Genomic DNA, 20,303 nt, shown 5'->3' with positions numbered 1-20,303 from the left:
CCATAACTTTATTCTTCCCTAAATTCACCTTCAGATTCCGTTTCATACACACTTTCCCAAACTCATCCACCAAGCCTTGCAGCACCACTTCGTCTTCACGTAACAACACAGTATCATCTGCAAACAACAGTACAGGGAGTTTCCAAACACTGCCCTCTCTCACTAGGGCCACTCCAGCATCCACTGCCCTATCTTGTATCTCTTTTATAACCCAATCCATATACAGATCGAACAGCCATGGAGACATGACACATCCGTGTTTCAATCCAACCTTCAGACAGAAAAATTCACTCAGTTCACTATCCACACACACTGCAGCCTTAGCACCCTCATACATACTCTTCACGGCCTTCAGCAGCATCCCATCTACTCCATATATTCTTAATATTTTCCACAAACCTTGTCTATCCACCCTGTCATATGTTTTCTCCAAATCCATGAAGGCCGCATACAACTTCTTTCCCTTCTCTAGAAACTTTTCCACTAAAGATCTAAGAATGAATATCTGATCTACACAACCTCTTCCCTTCCTAAAACCTCCCTGTTCTTCTTCAACTAATTCCTTTGTTATTTCCCTAACTCTGTCAGTAAGTATCCTACCATTAACTTTTCCTATTACACTAGGAAAACAAATGTCCCTATGATTACCACACACTTCTTTTTTCCCTTTTCCTTTGTACAGGGGAATAATTATACCTGACTTCCAATCCTCCGGGACTCTACCTTCCCCCCAGGCCAATCTGCACATCTTCCACATCATTCTGCTACTATCTCTCCCTCATGCTTCATCATTTCACCACACACTCCATCAATTCCTGGAGCTTTCCCCATTTTAACTTTCTTCATTGCTTCCACAACTTCCATTCTACTGATTTCTTCCTCTGTTCTCACATCTCTCCTTCTCCCAGCCATTCCCCAGCCACTTATACTTGCATTACTTTCATTCTTTATGTCCAACAATTCCATAAAGTGTTCTCTCCATCTGCGCACTTTTTCTCCCTTCTCCACTAGTAATTTACCATTTTTATCTTTCACTCCCCAACTAACTTCTTTGGCACCCTGTTTAACTCTCTTTACCTCTTTCCAGAACATTTTCTTACATTCCCTTCACTTTACACTCAAGTTCCTTCCAAATTCCTCATCCACTCCCTTCTTACTCACTCTTACTAATCTTTCCACTTCTCTCTTCCTCTTTACATATAACTCTCTCTTCCGTCTCTCAACTTCTTCCACGTCCCTGTTTCTCATCCACTCACTGTATGCTTTCTTCTTTCGTACCACAGCCTGTCTTACCTCTTCATTTCACCATGCTGTTCACTGCATCCCCATTCGTCTTCTCTTCACCCCACACACCACCTCACATCCTGCACAGATTTCCTCTGTGAATGTCTTGCACACACCTTCCACGTCTTCCATCTGCTCCAATCCATATTCACCCAATCGTTCCTCCACTTCTCTCTTATATTCTGCCTTTTTCTCATCCTCTTGTGACCTTTAAACCCTCCTTGCATATACTACTTCCTCCTGTCCTTCCCTTCTTCTATTTCTCCATTTCCTTTGGACTTTGATTCTGACCACCGCCAAGTGGTGATCAGAAAGTCTACTCCCCCCAATCTGTATATGCTCATGCATCCATTACACACCTTCTCATCCTTTCATCCACACACATATAATCAATCATTGCCTTCCGTTCATTCAGTAAAGTCTGCTTTTATGAAATTCAGATCCAAGAACAGTTCCCTGCCCCAGCCAGTATTTGATCCGAGCTCCGTAAGGACTGCAGGCCACCTCTCTACCGATTGAGCCATCTCAGCTGTTTTTTTATTTTCCTTTTTATAGCCAGCATGGTTTCTACACACACACACACACACACACACCGCTCGCTGGTGCAACACCGCACGCTGGTGCAGTGGTAACGTTCCCCCTTGCCAACTGGTGGACGGGAGTTCGCGCCTCGCTCAGGTTGCGAAAAGTTTCACTGACGAAGTGGGTGGTTACTGTCCCCCTCGAGCAAGGGGACGGGTGTGTGCGTGTGTGAAGGTCACAGCCTTGCCCTTAGATCGGACTATATGAGCTCTCAACTCCCTTCCGGGAGGGTAAAAGCTGACCATCACGACCATCAAGTGATCCTGACCGACCCGGTGAATTACACACACACACACACACACACACACACACACACGTATTCAAAGTGGAAGAATGTGATTAGTATGTACAACTAGCATTTGTCATATCGAAGTGTAGGTATAGCCTATGTACTCCCCTTGGAAACATCACCATAACACAGTAAACACTTGGTGCTGTAGAGGGATGCCTTCATGTGGTGGCACCATTATAACCTGCCAGTTCTGTTGCCCAGTTATAAGAATGTCCCTTAGTTCTCTCTCTCTCTCTCTCTCTCTCTCTCTCTCTCTCCAAAAGGAAGATGGTGAACTGCAGTAAATGGACAACTTTGGCCTGAAGTCCACTGGGTTTATGTTCAGTTGACCTTACAGTTGCAGCTATTAGCACAGAAACAGTTTGAAAATAGTTATCTGGAATTTGGTAGAACATATTTATTTTATATGTATACCCTAGGACTCATGGGTGCGAGAGCTACGTGGGCGGCTGTGTGACTTTCTGGGTCGACGGCCAACTTCTTCCCGCCCCTCCATCTTCTCATATCTTCATCACCACCGCCACCATGCATCAAGGTAGGCTATAGTTCTTTCATATTAACTTGGTCCAGATTTTCATCCTTTTTTTTTTTTTTTTTTTTTTTTTTTTTTTTTTTTTTGACATTGCTCGGTGGCAGAAAAAGACAGTGCTGTACTATGGCTCTGTACCCTTTCCATTGCAGTTCTTTGTGACTAGCATCATATTGCAGTGTTATTCTCTTGTTGCAACTCAGAATTTATGATGAAGAGGCAGCTGTTTTAGGCTAAGTTAGAGTAAAAAGTGTGTAGTGTGATGAGTAGGAATGGAAATTTAGAAGGTAAAATGCTTGAAAGGGTGCAACTGGGAAGAAAGGTTGCTGGTTTCTTGAAAGCAGTGATAAGAAACAGGGAAGTGAGTATGGAAGTGAAAAAGCTACTACATGACAGTATTGTGATACCAACTCTAACGTATGGAAGTGAAGCTTGAACTTTGTTGGAGAGACAGAAGTCAAGAGTGAGAGCAGTGGAAATGAGTTATTTGAGAGGAGCATGTGGAGTTACTTGGAGAGAAAGACTGACAAATGAGGAAGTGAAGGAACATTGTGGTGTGGATGTGGATGTGATAGGAAGCGTTAGGAGAAACACACTGAGGTGGTTTGGACATGTGGAGAGGATGGAGAGTGAGAGACTGATGAGGAGAGTGTATGTGAGTGAGGTGGAGGGAGGGAGAGGGAGGGGGAGGCCAAGGATGATATGGAAGGATGGAGTGGAGAGGTATATGAGAGATGGGGGTGTGAACTGGGAGCAGGACAATGAAATGGTGGGGGACAGGGCGACATGGAGGCGATTTGTTTGTGGCCACCCCTTACGTGATTAAGGCGTCTGGCAATAGATAGATAGATAGAGTAAAATATGTGTAGAATGTCGACTTGTTGTTGTTGTTGTTATTGCATAATCCTGGTCTGTCTGGCCAAGCAGACCCTTTGACTTCAGGTAGGCAACTACATCTGTGGGGTTATCTTACAGGTACATCACAGTACACACATTATGTAGGGATCTGACACCCCCCTGTGGTATACAGTGCCTCCTCAGGGTCAGGCAAGGGCTCTTTCCTCAGTGAGGTGCTGAGTTATGTTAATTGTAATCAGTTCAGTAAGTTTTTGATTGAATTATAACAGATTGTGTTACCAGGGTTGCTGACACCTATGTACTCTGACACTTATGCTATACTCTTGTTTTCACTGTTGTGTGTGTCAGTGTGGGAGCGGCACTGGTGGCGCAGGAGTCAGCAGCATCAGCAGTCAGGTCACAGCGCACACTCAGGAGGAGACTACAGAGGCTGCAGGATGATTACCACAAACTTATAGGTGGGCCATCGCATAGGCAATGGGTTTTCCTTTTTTTTCATTGGAAATGGGTTGTGATGGTGATGATCATGATTTTTGTTTAGGTGTAGGTTGTATGAAAGACTAGGACATAGGCAGAGGGAAAGACAGACAGAAGAGCAGGTGGACAGAGAATATAGTATGAATCCTTCAATGGTGGAGTTACTGGGCAAGGAAAGCAATGCATGGAAATCCTCATACGATAGTGGTTCTCAGCCTGGAGTATGCATACACCCCAGGGGTACGTGATGGGGGTATTTGGGGTACGCAAGGAACAATTATCTCATCCCGGAGCACCTTGTTTCTCTCAGGCCCCATTTTTCAGGTATCAGTGACTTGGACTGTCAGCTCATTTGATATCCCTTTACAATGAACCTAGATCACTTCTAGATGAACTGCAAGTTGAGTTTGTGGACTGTATCACTGACTCAGCTGCAAAAGATTCTTTTGAAAGTTTGTCACTAACAAAATTCTGGTCAACAATGGCTAGTTTTTACCCATCTTTTGCAAAGAAATGCATGGAGAATCTTCTGGTGTTCCCATATACATACTGCTTTGAGCATGGATTCTCAGCAACGAACACAAGTAAAAACAGGCTCTGTGAATGATTCTTTCTTCAGGAAGACATGAGAGTAGCCCTTCCCGAGCCTCTGCCAAAGATTAGTTCATATGTGACAAAGAAACAAGCTCAGCCATCTCATTAATTTTAGACATTTAGTGCAGTATTCACACAGTAACTTCTCTATATTAGTATGTGATAGTGTCACAGCTGTGAGTGATAAAGTTAGTTTAATATGCATTTCTTTTTCCATTCTGGGTGTGGGGTATGCCACTGCTGCAGAAAAGTTGAAGAGGTACATAGGTAGAAGAAGGTTGAGAACTACTATCATAGGAAGCAATGTCAGGTCGCAGATACATGTTACCCAGGCTATTGCAGGTATGATGTGGGAGTTCTTTCCTTTTCCTGCTTTTCCTGTAACTTGATCCTGCCTGCCTCATGTATTAGAGAGAAATATAGTAGTTTTATGATTATGATGATGATTATGATGTTTACAATAACATTTTTTACTTCTTGATTCTACCCCACTCCATTAAGTGAAAATAAAGTAAGGGTGGTAATGTGGATGAAAAGATGTTTGACAGGTATGGCATGGAAGCTGTTTTGTATGCTACTTTGTCTTTTTGTTTTCCTGCATCTTCATCCAATCATTTCATATCCAGCCATCTTCAGGTGACTTCACTGAGTGCCAAGCCATATAGTTTCCTGAAACCCAGAAAATGAGTGGTTGCCACATAGCCAACACATGGACTCCTAGTGGGTTGAAGCACTCCAACTGGCTTTAGTTAATAAGGGTTTACATCCTAGGGTTAGTTGGGGCTTATTGCCTACTGCCACTCAGAAGTTGATAACCAGTCGTTCTTGCCTGAAATGTCTGGACTGAGTACCCTGTCCCCAATCCTCTACTCTCCTGATGGAGTATACAAAGAGTTAGATGATGTGTGGAAGGATGGCGGGAAATAGGATGATGATGGTAATTATGATGAAGATGTTGAAGATGATGCTGATGTTGATACGTGACAGGTGTGGCATGGGAGTTGACTCAGGGGTTGGAGGCTGCAGTTCGAGGAGAAAAGGTTGACCTAGAAGGAACATTGGCTGCCTGTACACACCGCTACCCAGAGCTGTTTACACTCACCCTTACTGCTGACACCACTGTGAGTTTCTGTATTGTGCTGCTTTTTTATTTTTTATCTGCCTGTCTGACAATCTCTACAATACTGGTACCTGTCAGGACTTTATTTACAGTAAGTACCATACTCATTTAGTAGTCTTTCACTTTGACTACTGAATACTGAACATTGATACACCTAGCCACAACATTAAATGCATTTTCATACATAGTAGCAAAGGTGGATTTTTTTTTTTTTTTTACAATTTTTAACTGGAACCTTGCTTTCATCTAAAACAATTTTCAACTAACACAGCAGTTTTTAGAAACACACCTACATTGTTGAATGAGGAATTAGCATATTATCAGTGAATGTGGGTGGAAGTGCTGCTTTAGACCACATATTCTTGTCTGCATGTATGTCCACTAGGTTATAGCTAAACTAGTGAGAGCAGCATGATGAAACCTTGTGGCGATGTTCTTGTTAACCTAAGAATGAAGTGGTTTGATTCTGGCAAAAGTATGTTAGAGCACGAGGATACAGTCATCTATCTATCTATCTATCTATCTGTTGCCAGACACCATAATCCCTTAAGGAGTGGCCATTGGACACTGAGTTATTTGTTTTAAGGGGAGGGGCACTAACCCTCCACCAACCCACTTGTTCACACGTAGGGAGCACGTATGGTTTGGTTATATGGTTACCACCCAGCGTTGTAAATGGTTTCTTGGCTTACAGGAAACCATTTGGCTTGTCACTCAATGAAATGCTACCTGTAAAGGAAAGACAAGCAATAAGAAGTGAAAGGAAAGATGCAAGAAATAGGAAGAGAGGAGGGGAGGCACAGAAAAAGAATGATAAAGGCTAAGAAAGAAGTAGGCAGCACTACATCAAGTGAGTGGATGATGGTCGCCTCCACCTACCACCAATATAGTCATACTTTCATTAAAAACAGTATGAATTGTTAATGATGGCAGAGATATGTGCTCATCTGAGTGCCTTCTGGTATACTTAACCCCATCAGTCCAATGTTGTATTTTTCTGTTTTATTCTTGCCATTGCATGGTAGGTGGGGGCACTCCCCCTCCACTCACTTGATGTAGTGCTGCTCTCGGGTGGCTGCCCTTTCCTCTCTTCCTTCCTTCTTGCCTTTCTTCCTCTTATGTCTTTCTTTCATTCATTCTTTCCTCTTCCTTCTGTCTACGAGTGACTGTACACTGAGGGACAAGCCAAATGGTTTCCTGTACACCAGAAAACCATTTACTGTACTATGTTGGGTAGTAACCACATAACCAAACTATGGTGCCTGGTGGTTAAGTGGGTAATTAAGGCACTCCAACCTGATTGAGCCTGTGTTGGTTTATATCCAAGTGGTGGTTGGAGTTTATTGCTCATGTAATGCCACTCATGGATAAGTGAGGCTGGTCACTCTTAAGCCTAGCCCCAGTCTCCTCTCCTCATGGGACAACACATGATTAGATGATGTACTGTATGTATGTACGTTATTCTAGTTATTCCAAGATGATTCTCTTCAGAAGTAGCGGAGACTTTAAGAAATGGAAGGGTTAGAGATAGTCATCAGCAACCTGCTCACTAGTAGAGGTTCTTAACTTTCAATAAAATCATTGGATGGCAATGAGAGTTAAATGAAAAATGTATCATCACAGTGAAGGAGTTAGATAACTACAGAACATTTTTTATGCATTATTTGAGTGATACTGTACTTACCTCCCACAGTCTTTCTTTGTTATCTTGTTTATTTTCAGAGGTAACAGCAGTCTGTCTTTTTTTTGTCTGTTAATGTGTGTGCTGTACAGCATGATGCATCTGGAATATCTCATTCCATTACATGTCTTGCATTCTATCTCCATTTATTTAAGTACCTCCTTGTGCCACTATAAAACTTTTCCCCATGCAGTATTATAATGTCTGCTGAGCTCACAAAACCTCCCTGATTCCAAAACTTATTTCACCTATTGTCTTAAGTCATATGCTGCAGTAATAAGAGCTTAACTCACATCATTACTCAAGAAAGTTTTAAAATTTGCAGCTGAAATCTTCAGACTTATACCATTAGTGGTGTAGGTCATTCTCTGTTACTTAGAAAGGAAGTTGTGAGTTCTTGTAAGTGTGTCACACCAAAGGAGTCATTACAACTTGTGTCATTATTCATGTAAACTTTATAAATTAATTTCAGGTTGCCAGGTCTCTGTTTTGCATGACAGAGTTGGAAGTAACCTTTATTTTTACTCACTGCATCAAAGTTTCACTGGGCATGCTTTTGATTATTTCTCCTCCTGTTGTGTTTTTCCTCTTTCTTGCTTTCTGAACCCTATCTTGCCCCATTATTAGTTGGGAAAAAGTGGTTAAGATGATGATGATGAAGTAGATACTCATGACATACAGTATGATCATCATTTTCTAAACCTTATATCCAACTATACTCTTGATTGTTGCGAGCTGCAGTAGCCTATCCTCAAATCACTACATCCTGAGGAGGGCAGTATGGAACTGGGAATTACCATTTAAGGAAGAAGGGGGTACCTATCATTAAATCACTGGATTCAGGGCCATCTTTGGGTGACACTGCACTTGACAGATAAGCTAAATGGTTTCTTGTAGCCCAGGAAATCAATTGATGTGTCAAGTGGTAACCATATAACCAGATGGATGCTTGGTGGTCTGGTAAATTAAGGCTTTACAGTTGGATGTGGCTTACAAGACTTTACATCATAGGTGTGGTTAGGTTTCTTTGCTCACATAATTTTATTCAAAGATGAATGACTGGTTACTATTGTCTTCAGTGTCTGGGCTACAGATAAATAGTCTGACCTAGAACCCCTGCACTCCCAACATACACATCATACAATACAAGGGTTTACTGAGGTGTAATGTGCAAAATTTGTCCAAGGAATGGGTGCTGGAAAGCCTCTTAAGGTGACAAGCTTATGGCCTTTGATGAAATGGATAAGTGACAGATTGACTAACTGGTAGGTAATGTGAAGTGGGTAAATAATAATAATAATAATAATAATAATAATAATAATGATAATAATAATAACATAATGGGCAGATGGTTAGGCTTGTGAGGCGAAGCCAGGTTTCTGGGGGTTTGAATGGTACAGGTATGTGAATGAGAGTCTGACATATTTCACTTGGCATGGTCTTGACATTTTTATTATTATTTTTTTTTTTTTTTTTTTTCCCAGTTTGTGGTCCCTACCCAACTCCATCTTTAGATGGGAAATAGGCCTTGGGATGATGATGCTGGTAAAACTATTCTCTTGTGTGATGTGTAAGGTATCACTAGTGAGATCAAACCAGCATAAATAACATGCACTTTAGTAGAGTAGTAAATGTAATATGCATAATAAATTGCTAAGAAAGATATGCTAAAATATCTCAAACAAGATGCGCTAAAAATGTGCCAAAATACAGTATTGTAAGCTCACACAAGTATGGTGTTTGATGATAAGGATGATGATAAAGATAATGTTATGATAAAGCTGATGATGATGCTAATGGCAATAAAAGTGATAGTGGTGATAGTGAAGATGATGATGGTGGCTGATGAAGATGATGATAGTGATGCTGATACTGCTGCTATTAATGGCATAACTTTTTCTGCACAGGCCCGACCAGCCACCATCCTGTTGGAGTCGATGCAACGATGTCGTGGACGGCCTCAGGGTATGATGACCTCTCCACTACCTGCCTTGGACTTTACACGCGTCCGCACCGACCTGGGCGCGGCTCCTGAAACCCATGTCTTGCTACTCTTGCAAGCATTACGGCAGGTGAGGAGCCATGCTATATTTCATTTACCTTAACTAGGGTGAAATTTTCATCCTTTTACAGCATATTTTATATAGCTCAGTAGTAGAATAAGACAAAGACATTCTTATAGGCATTGCAGCAGGTTAGGGGCTTTACTGTAATTCATTTATTTTAACTTGTTGTGGATTTTTGTCCTTTTGCAGCTTATTTTACATGGGTTGATGGTAGAATGAGACAATACCATGGCTTTCTATCATTGCTGCAGCTCCTGAGATCTACCCATAGTTAACCCAGAGCCACTATGCCAAGGGGGGTGCCATAAGTGGGGAGAGAAGTACGGATGGTGGAAGTGATACAAGCAGCCTTTGTTATAAGCAGAGGATGCATTTTAAAATATCACAACTTTTAACATATAATTGTTGCTGTGAATTGGGGGAACTGACAGATTACAGGAGCTTCATACTGTAAATGCTGTGGAGTATGGTAGCCTGACCAGTCCTTGCACCTCAGAGAGGGTAATATAGGCTTGGCTGTTATAGTTATCTGACTGTTAAACATCTAGTTAAAGATGCTTTATTTTACTCATACCAAAAATAGTACTGTTTTGATTGTTCTGTTGTACCCAGGAAATGATTAGTGAAGGAATATTTGACTCTTATTCTCTGTGTTGTTGATAATTGTCATACATTTGTGCTGGAGGTCTAATGGCTAGCTCTCCCCACTTGGAGTGACAGCTGTCCATTGTTCCAGTGTCCAGAAAGTGACTGGAAGCATTTCAGTCATGTAATGCCACAATAGGAAATAGGTTGGTCATCTGTCCTTAATGTATTGGATTGTGGTAGCCTAGCCTTGAGCCCCTGCACCTTGAAGGGATTGAAATGGATTTGTCTTTTACCTTTACTGTTCTTCATCCTGGATCCTTTATGTACAGTGAATGGAAAAGGAGGTTATGATGATGATGAACATAATGGTGTTTGTATGTGTGCAGCGCATCACCAAGGTGTCATCTGGAGGTGTGCGTCAAGCGGTAGTGACAGCATATGTTCGAGGCGACGTCTTGGGTCTGCGTCAGTCGTCCCAGTCATGGAGTCGCCTGGCTGCATCACTGTCCAACCCACAGCCCACAGTGTTGGCTCAGGCTGCAGCAAGGCTCATCAATGCACTCACTGCCTTCACTGCTGGACGAACCTACCTTGCATGGTTAGTCAGCAAGTTCATCAAACTGTTGCTGTTTACTCATCTATTTTGCAGTCATTAACCCCTATACTTTGGTGGCCCTAAACATTTCCTATGTCCCTGGTACAAGAACACCAGTTAAAGAAATCGTTTTTTCATCATGTGTGTTAACCCACTTATACCTAACCAAACATAATAACATTTTAGTGAGGCAAAGTTTACACTTCACACCAACATTTCGCAACCCACTTATCATACATAAGCATGCAGTGGATGCAAAAAATGACTGAAAAGTTCACAATAGTTCACATAGCTCTTCCAGAATGTACGACACAGTCTACCAATCAACATTTCTGGAATTCTACGTGCAGCCAATGGGTTAATCAAATTTAGGTAGGCAGTGGTTGGCTGCTGTCTACCCAGGGAAGTAAATGATAGATGTATAGCTACAAGATTTATAAATAATGATACATTCATAATGATGATGTAGGGAACTCAGCCATTAAGACACAAAACCGAACTCCCAGCTGAGGTTTTCACACCACAGTATTGTAACTCTTATTACATACACAGAATTTCTTTCTTGACAATTTCCAGTAACTGGTGAACTTAGCTGGTTTTAGCAGTTGTTTAAGCATCCAGCCCACAGAAAACTACCGGCAATACACTGCATTACGGCTAGCCCCAATATGGGGGTTTCTTTGAAGGAAGGGTTGTTGTTGTTATAATTACTGTAGTTTTTAGAAGTATAGTAGTTCTTGTACATATTCTACTCCCATTACTTACTATTTAGAGGGGCAAATACTATACTGAGTGACATGCCAAGTGATTTCTCTTGAACCAGGAAACCATTTACTACACTGGGTGGTAACCCTATAACCAAATTATGGCACCTGGTGGTTTAGTGGGTAATAAAGGCTCTCCAGTCAGATTGAGCCTGTCCAGGTTTATATCCAAGGGGTGGTTGGGGTTTGTTGTTCATGTGGTGCCACTCAGGGATGAGTGAGGCTGTTCGCTCTCAACTTAAATGTCGGGACCGGCTTGTTCAGCCCTGGGCTCCTACTCTTCTCATGGGGCAACACAGGACTGGATGATCATGGTGATGATGACGATGTAATTCTTTATGAAAATATGGTAAGCTTATCGTGTGATTGTGGTGTCATGTCTTATTTTCTTCTTTATATTGCATCATTCATTCTAGAAAATTACATACAGTAGGTGGGGGCACTCACCATCCACTCACTCAATGTAGTGCTGCTCTCGGGTGTCTTCCCTGTCCTCTCCTCCATCCTTCTTTCCTTCCATCTTCTTCTGTCTTACTTTCCTTCATTCTTTCCTCATCCTTCTGCCTACGTGTGACTTTACACTCCCTCTTCTGTCTTTCATTCCTTCATTCTTTCCTCTTTCTTCTGCCTATGGGTGACTCTACACTGAGTGACAAGCCAAATGGTTTCCTGTACACCAGGAAACTATTTACTATGCTGGGTGGTAACCATATACCCAAATCTTGGCGCCTGGTGGTTTAGTGGGTAATTATTGTGCTCCAGTCGGATTGAGCCGGTTAAGGTTTATATCCAAGGGATGGTTGGGGTTTATTGCTCACATAATGCCACTCAGGGATGAGTGAGGTTGGCCACTCTCATCTTAAATGTCAGGACCAACTGCCTAGCCCCTGGCTCCTACGCTCCTCATGGGGCAACGTAGGATTGGATGATGGATGGATGGATGGATAAAAGAGACTGGGAGTAGGCAGAAAGGAGTGATGAGTTGTGATGCAGGAGCTTTGAAAAAGTTTTGTTGAATATGTGTTCACCAGTATGTTAGTAGATACTATAGATATTAAGCATTTACTTGTATTTGTACTTCTTGATTGAACTTACAGTATATTAATGTAGAGTGCAGTACTATACTATCTTTTTTTCTTTGTCCTGAGGTGTGTAAAATGAAACTGAAGTACTGTTCTACATTTTTTTTTTACTCAGTATTGAGCTGTGTTAAGTGCAGTACCATGCAATATGCCTTTCTCAGTGTTGAGGTGTGTGAGACCCTGTTGGCAGCACTGAGAGCAGAACATCCTGAACCAGTGACCAGTGATATGGCTCTTGCTGCTTTACAGAAGCTTTCCATCAGGTAAGATTTTTTTCCTCTGCTCATACTGCAAAATATGATTAAGATTCTGGTGATGATGATGATGATGATGATGATGATTATGAATGCACCTACCTGTATCTAAATACAACTTGAATCTCTATTTTAATAGTATACCATGAAATAATAGTAATTGGGCATATGATAAATCAGGAGATACTTTTTCATTATAAGTGTATGAGTCAAAATGGTATCATTCCTCTTGTAACTTTTGCATTATTAGGGGTCTCTCCTTAGCTGAATAAAAATTGTCAGGTAAGAGGTAAAATTTAAAACAAACAGTCAATGTGGAGAATGGGTTAAGATCAGTAGCACACTTTTTCTCCCATACGCAGATGAGGTATGGAAGCGTGAAGTGTGGCCATATGATGTGTGTCATAGTGTAGTGTGACAGCATGAAGTATGACAGTCAGTCTTACTACACACTAACCTTCCTAACACCATGTAATTTTCCTTCCAAGCACAGATGAAGTACAGGAAAGTGAGGTAGGGTAGTCTGAAGTGTGGCATTGAGAAGGATGACAGTGTGAAGTGTTGCAGTGTGAAGTGTGACATTGGGAGATCGTGAACTGTAGCAGTGTGAGGACATTGTACAGTGTGGCATTGTGAAATATGACAGTATAATACATGAAAGTGTGAGGTGTAGCAATATGAAAAATGGTATTGTTAGATATAGTATTGTTTTCTTCTTCACAGTAGCCATCCTTACACCCAATACTTCCTTACATTATATGAGTGAGGTTGCAAGTGGTCAATCTATCTATCTATCGCCAGATGCCACAATTCTGTAAGGGGTGGCCATTTGACTTTGAGTTATTTGTTTTACGGGGAGGGGCACCAACCCTCCACCAACCCACTTGTTGACATGTAGGGAGCATGTATGGTTTGTTTATGTGGTTACCTCCCAACGTTGTAAATGATTTCTTGGCTTACAGGAAGCCATTTGGCTTATCACTCAATGTAAAGCCACCTGTAAAGAAAGAAAAGCAATAAGAAGTGATAGGAAAGATGGGAGAAATAGGAAGAGAGGAGGCCAGGCACAGAAAAAGAATGATAAAGGATAAGGAAGAAGAGGGCAGCACTACAACAAGTGAGTGGATGATAGTTGCCACCACCTTGCTACAGTAAAAGAAGTGGTGCATTGGAATGGCTGATGCAGATGTGTAAATGTGAGGTGTTGTATAGTGCAGTGTGACAGTGTGAAGTGTGGCAGTACCTCTTGCTACACAGTAACCATCTAACCACCAATAATTTTCTTTCTGTGCAATGGTGATGAATGGATATGTAAAGTGTGGCACTGTGAAGCATGGCATATGTGGCAGTATTAAGTGTGATGTGTGGCATTGTGAAATTTGTATGTATCTCATGCTGCACAGTAACATTCATGAGAGGCTCTATAGTTCTTTTACTTTAACATGACCTATGTTTTTATTCTTCTACAGTTTGTTCCATGTGCAGTAGCTTAGTGTTAGGAAGGAAACATTATTGTAGCCTTAGTTCCTTTCCATTGCACTTCTTCTTGATGTACATAGTATTAGATGGATGTGTAGTGCATTCTTGAATGCAAGGCCTGGGGGGGCTAGGTTTACGATTGAAGAGTTGAGAGGAAGGATGGGACTGGAGTGTATTGATATTGTGATGAGGGGGGGGATAGACTGAGATGGTTTGGGCATGTGGAGAGGATGGAGGATGACAATTGGGTACAGAAAATGCAGAGTGTGAATGCTTGGGGTAGGGGTAGGGCTGCAAGAGGCAGACTGAAAAAGATCTGGAATGAGGCCATAATGTGTGACTTCAGGAATAAGGGACTGAATAGGGTGGCCACCAGAGATTAAGCAGCATAGAGAGCCACCATTAGGTGACCAAGACTGATGAATGCAAGCGTGATGGAGCCTTTATCAATGATACAATATGATTCTAGGGTTAATATTTTGTTAAAATTTGGAATTGAGGATGGGGAACTAGAGCTATAGACACGTTAAAGTGAAAAAGAGTAATGTCTGTTTCCTCCTTTACAGGAGTGAGGTGCAGGTGACACTAATTGAAGGAGGTGCTGTAGAGTGGCTAGTTCAGACGCTAAGCCCTGACCAGTCCCAGACCCCGTACACTCAGGAGTACTCATGTGCCTTACTCATGAACCTCACCTTACGCTCAGCCGGTCGTGCCCGCTGCCTCGCCCTCGGACCCTCTCTGCTGTCTGCCATGATCAACTTACTTACCTCAGTTCCCAGTCATGTATGTAGTTAATTTTATGTGATGGGGTTCTTTTTTCCCCCCAACTTTCTAGTCATTTAGGTGGTCATTTTAGGTGGAGGATTAATTTCATATTTCTTTCACTTCACTGTGGTAGCGAGCACTGATATATCTAAAAGGGGATTGATGGACTACTGGGAAAGGGCAACTTCAGCCAGCTATGTAGGCTACAGCATTTACATTTTAGATAAACTTGGGGCATCTGCAACTATTGCTGCTGCTACACTACTACTACCACCACCACCACCACTACTACTACTGCTACTACTACTACTACTACTATTACTACCACCACTACTACTACTACTACTATTACTACTACTTCTTCTACTACTACCATTACTACTACTTCTTCTACTACTACTACTGCTGCTGCTACTATGCATTTCTTCTCACATTTTTTTCCATCTTTGATCAGCATGCCTGCCTTTGTTCCTTGCCATGAATGGTAGTTTTTTTGTTTTGTTTTTCCAGTTTCTCTCCTCTATCCTGTATGAAGCTTATTTTTTATTATTCTTTTTTTCTGTCATGTAGGTGGCTGATTTTATGTTTTTTATTTTCTTTTTCTGTTTCTCTTTACGGTGGTAGGTGGTGACAACCATCATCCACTCATTTGAATTAGTGCTGTCTGGCATAAATCTTTAATTTCCAAACTGCCCTCTTACGGTTTCTATCCTTCTATCTGTGCCTTCATCTACAGCTTCCTTTCTGGTCGTTCTATAGCCGCTGTTGTAGACAGCCATCGTTCTTCTCCTAGATCTATTAACAGTGGTGTTCCTCAGGGCTCTGTCCTATCACCAACCCTCTTCCTTTTATTCATCAGTGACCTTCTAAGCTGTATATCTAACCCTATCCACTCATACGCTGATGACTCCACCCTCCACCTTTCCATTCGATTCATGCAACGTCCATCTCAGCAGTTACTTCAACAAACAAGGGATGAGGCTATGGCACACCTAATGTCTGACTTGGCTTATATTTCTGACCAGGGTAAAAATAATCTGGTTGTTTTAATGCATCAAAGATTCAGTTTTTGCACCTATCAACCCAACAAAATCTTCAACAGGTATACCCACTAATGTTTAATAATATTCAGCTTAATCCTGCATCATCCTTGAACATGCTTGTGGTTTCATTTACTCAGGACTTATCTTGGAAAGATCATATTACATCTCTTGTAAAATCTGCATCCAAGAGATTGGGTGTACTAAGTTGACTCCGTTCCTTCATTACCCCTGCACAATTGTTGACTCTATACAGGGGTTTTATCCGCCCCTGCATGGAGTACAACTCTCATGTGTGGGGAGGCTCCCCACATACAGCTCTTCTCGATAGGGTGGAGTCAAAGGCTTTTTGCCTCATTAACTCTCCTCCTCTTACTGACTCCCTTCAACCTCTGTCTCTTCGCCGCACTGTTGCATCTTAATCTCTTTTCCATCGCTACTTCAATAGTCACTGCTCCTCTGAACTGTCTGCATGCATTCCTCCACCTCTACGATGTGCGCATATCACCTGTCTAGCAGCAAATTCTATTTCCCCTTTCTGTCCAGCTCTCTAATTCAGGAGTTAACCGTTACTCCCAGTCCTTCATTTATGCAACAGGTCAACTCTGGAACTGTCTCCCTCTGTCTGTATTTCCTGCTTCCTATGATCTCCAGTCTTTCAAACACAGTGTGTCCAGGCATCTCGAAATGATCGGATCTTGAATTTGGGTCTCTCTTGTATTTTGTTTTTCTATTGGAAGGAACAGTTTTGCGGGCTCGTTGCCTTTGGTTCTTTCTTCCTCACATAAAAAAAAAAAAATTCTTCCATTGCCATTATCATTCTTTTTCTTTGTCTGCTCTCCTCTCTTTGTATGTCTCCCATCTTTCCTGTCACTTTTTATTGCTCTTCTCTCCTTTTCATGTGGGTTTACATTGAGTGACAAGTGTAATAGTTTCATGCAAGCCAGAAAACCATTTACAGTGCTGGGTAGTAACCATATAACCAACCTATACATGTTCCCTATGTGTCAACAGATGGGTTGGTGGAGGGTCTGTGCCCCTCCTTGTAGAACAACTAACTCAAAGTCCAACAGCCACCCCTTATGCGATTATGGAGTGTGGCTGTAGATAGATAGATAGGCAGATGTTTTTCACTCTTACCATACATGTGGTTAACCATAGGTTTTAGTCACTTTTTCCCTATTTTCTGCTGCTCTTAACTAGTTCCCACTTATCTCATGTCTTCTCTTGATTCCTTTTCAGCTTGCTTGTCTCCTCCAAGCCATGTATGTGTATGATTTTTGGGGGGATTTTTTTCCCCTGTATAACTTGTCATTATAGGCAGTTACAGTCATTTTAATAATTTGTTTTTCTTGCCTGTGTTCAGGGTGATGATAATTATGACAACTCTTATGGTACTTACCCCCTTTTTCATGTTTTCTTCTTGATGCTAAGAAGTAAGGAAGGAAGGAAGTGTGGAAGTACTGTAACAGTGTTAGGAATGTTATAAGTGGTACTTCTGTTCTTGCATTATCTTGTTTTTTTTGGATTTGTCTGATCCATTTTATCTATCCATCCATCATCCAATCTTACAGTAGTTCAAAATAGAATTAAATTGATAATGACCATGATGATTTGTTATTGCAGGTGGTGCCTTATGTGACTGGGATTCTATATAGTCTGCTCTCACACCCAAGCCTCCGACAAGACGCCTTGGATATTCACCTTGATGAAAAACTGGAAAAACTGGCACAGGTGAGGAATATTACCTTGGCTTCTAAAAAGCTCATTAAACCTTTCAGTCTGGGTATGTGTGTGTATGTGTGTGTAGTTCACCGGGTCGGTCAGGATCAATTGATGGTCGTGATCGTCAGCTTTCTACCCTCCCGGAAGGGAGCTGAGAGCTCATATAGTCCGATCTAAGGGCAAGGCTGTGACCTTCACACATGCACACACCCATCCCCTTGCTCAAGGGGGACAGTAACCACCCACTTCGTCAGTGAAACTTTTCGCAACCTGAGCGAGGCACGAACTCCCGTCTACCAGATGGCAAGCGAGAACATTACCACTGAGCCAGCGAGCAGTGTGTGTGTGTGTGTGTGTATTTACCTATTTGTATTTACCTAATTGTACTATACAGGAACTGAGCAATGCTCGTGTTGTCCTGTCTCCATATCCACATGCATCTAGTCTACTTTTACACACATGAATGTTTTTCACCTGCACCACTTCATTGTCTAAGTCATTACAGATATTTATGTACAGTATTTACCTAATATACCTAATTGTGATATACCCGAAATGTGCTATTCTTGTGGGTCCCCGTCGCTGTTTCTCAGTAAGTCAAATTTAGCTTTAAACTCATTGAAGGTTTTAGACTGGACGATCTCTTTGTCCAGGCTAATCCACAGGTCTATACTTCTATAAGGAAAACTATATTTCTTGATATCCTTCAAGCAGCTTGACTTCTTCAATTTTATTCCGTGTCCTCTTGTTGCTCTCTTATCCCATATAAACAGGTCTTCTCGGTCAGTTTTATCTACTCCTATCATGGTCCTGAACCTTGCAATCATGTCTCCCTCTTTCTTCTTTCCTCTAAGGAAGGCAAATCCAGCTTTGCCAGCCTCTCTCTGTATGACAGATTTGCCAGACTGGGGACCATCTTGGTTGCTGTTCTTTGTATTCTCTCAATCTTGTTTATATCTTTCTTTTTGTGTGGGGACCACACTACTGCTGCATATTCTAACCTGGGGCGGATCATGGCCACTATCAATTTTTTCATCATCTCCTCATCCATATAATGAAATGCTACTCTTATGTTAGTCAAGAGTTCATACGTCTCTCTAACTATCTTGTTAATATGGTTTTCAGGTGACAAATTATCTTGGACCAGCACTCCCAAATCTTTCTTTTCTGTCATTTTTGTGATGAATTCATTATCCAACAAGTAATTCAGTAATGGCCTCCTGGTACTTTTACCCATTTCCAATATTTTACATTTCCTTATGTTAAATTTCATTTCCCACATCCGGCTCCAATCTTGTATCATATCCAGATCCTCCTGCAGCATTTTACAATCCTCCTCAACCTCTACCTTCCTCAAGATCTTTACATCATTAGCAAACAGACTTGCATAATTGTTCACTCCATCTACCATATCATCTTCGTAAATCAGGAACATTACTGGTGCCAACACCGAGCCTTGAGGGACTCCACTTGTTACTTCCCTCCATCCAGACATCCTATCCTTTATTACTGTCCTCATTTGTCTGTCTTTCAAAAAGTCTCTCATCCATTCCAGGAGTTTCCCCTTCAGTCCTTCTATATACTCTAGCTTCCACATTAGTCTCTTATGAGGTACCTTGTCGAAGGCCTTCTCTAGGTCTAAGTACACACAATCCACCCAACTGTCTCTCTCCTCTACCACGTCAATCGCTCTTGAGTAAAAGCTCAACAAGTTGGAAACACATGACCTTCCACTTCTGAATCCAAACTGACATTCAGCCAAAATATTCATCTCTTCTATATATTTTATCCATGTCTTTCAGGATTCTCTCACACAATTTTGCGACCATGCTGGTTAGAGACACTGGTCTATAATTCAAGGGTTCTTCCTTGTTTCCTCTCTTATAAATTGGTACCACATTTGCCCTCTTCCATTCTTGTTACACTTTCTCCTCTTCCAGAGAACACACAAGTAAACTGTGAATTTTATCTGCCAGTTGTTCTCTGCATTCCTTCAGTACCCAATTAGAAATTCCATCATGTCCTGGGGCTTTCCTTACATTGTGAGTTTCTAGTAATTTATACACTTCCTGTACCTCCACTTTTATATCTTTTATCACCGGTACATTTCTAATCACTCCCTCCCCTTCCACAAACTCCTTTTCATTAGTGAAAACCGATTGGAAACATTTGTTCATTATTTCAGCTTGCATCTGTGTGTGTGTGTGTGTGTGTGTGTGTATTTCCAGATTATTTAATTCAACTTTGGGGAGACCACTAGTAGTTAAAGGGCAAATGAATGATATATATAACCTCGCTAGTTTGAAAAGTCTCCAAAGCTTAATTTAATCATCTCTAAGTAGCAACATTTAATGAAAAATACATCACTGAATGGAAGGAGTTAGGAGCCATTTAGTTGTTAAAAAAAAAAATATATATATATATATATATATATATATATATATATATATATATATATATATATATATATATATATATATATATATATATATATATATATATATATATAGATATATTACTCATTTTAA

At 41.3% G+C, this 20,303-nt stretch overlaps 1 protein-coding gene across 1 annotated transcript in view; it reads left to right on the top strand.

The window, feature by feature from the left end:
• LOC145408438 (lisH domain-containing protein ARMC9-like) overlaps nt 1-20,303 on the top strand; it is a 108,180-nt gene that overhangs the window by 16,511 nt on the left and 71,366 nt on the right. The window contains exons 5-12 of the mRNA XM_080279167.1: nt 2,578-2,693; nt 3,894-4,003; nt 5,604-5,737; nt 9,325-9,489; nt 10,458-10,669; nt 12,674-12,775; nt 14,812-15,028; nt 17,677-17,784. Of these exons, the coding sequence (XP_080135293.1) occupies nt 2,578-2,693; nt 3,894-4,003; nt 5,604-5,737; nt 9,325-9,489; nt 10,458-10,669; nt 12,674-12,775; nt 14,812-15,028; nt 17,677-17,784 (1,164 nt within the window). The remainder of the gene's footprint in view (nt 1-2,577; nt 2,694-3,893; nt 4,004-5,603; nt 5,738-9,324; nt 9,490-10,457; nt 10,670-12,673; nt 12,776-14,811; nt 15,029-17,676; nt 17,785-20,303) is intronic.

The sequence above is a fragment of the Coenobita brevimanus genome, chromosome 77 (assembly GCF_032717465.1).
Source record: "Coenobita brevimanus isolate Jiangsu-jjx chromosome 77, ASM3271746v2, whole genome shotgun sequence".
In the NCBI taxonomy this organism is placed as follows: domain Eukaryota; kingdom Metazoa; phylum Arthropoda; class Malacostraca; order Decapoda; family Coenobitidae; genus Coenobita; species Coenobita brevimanus.
This window is presented reverse-complemented; position numbering and strand designations above follow the sequence as displayed.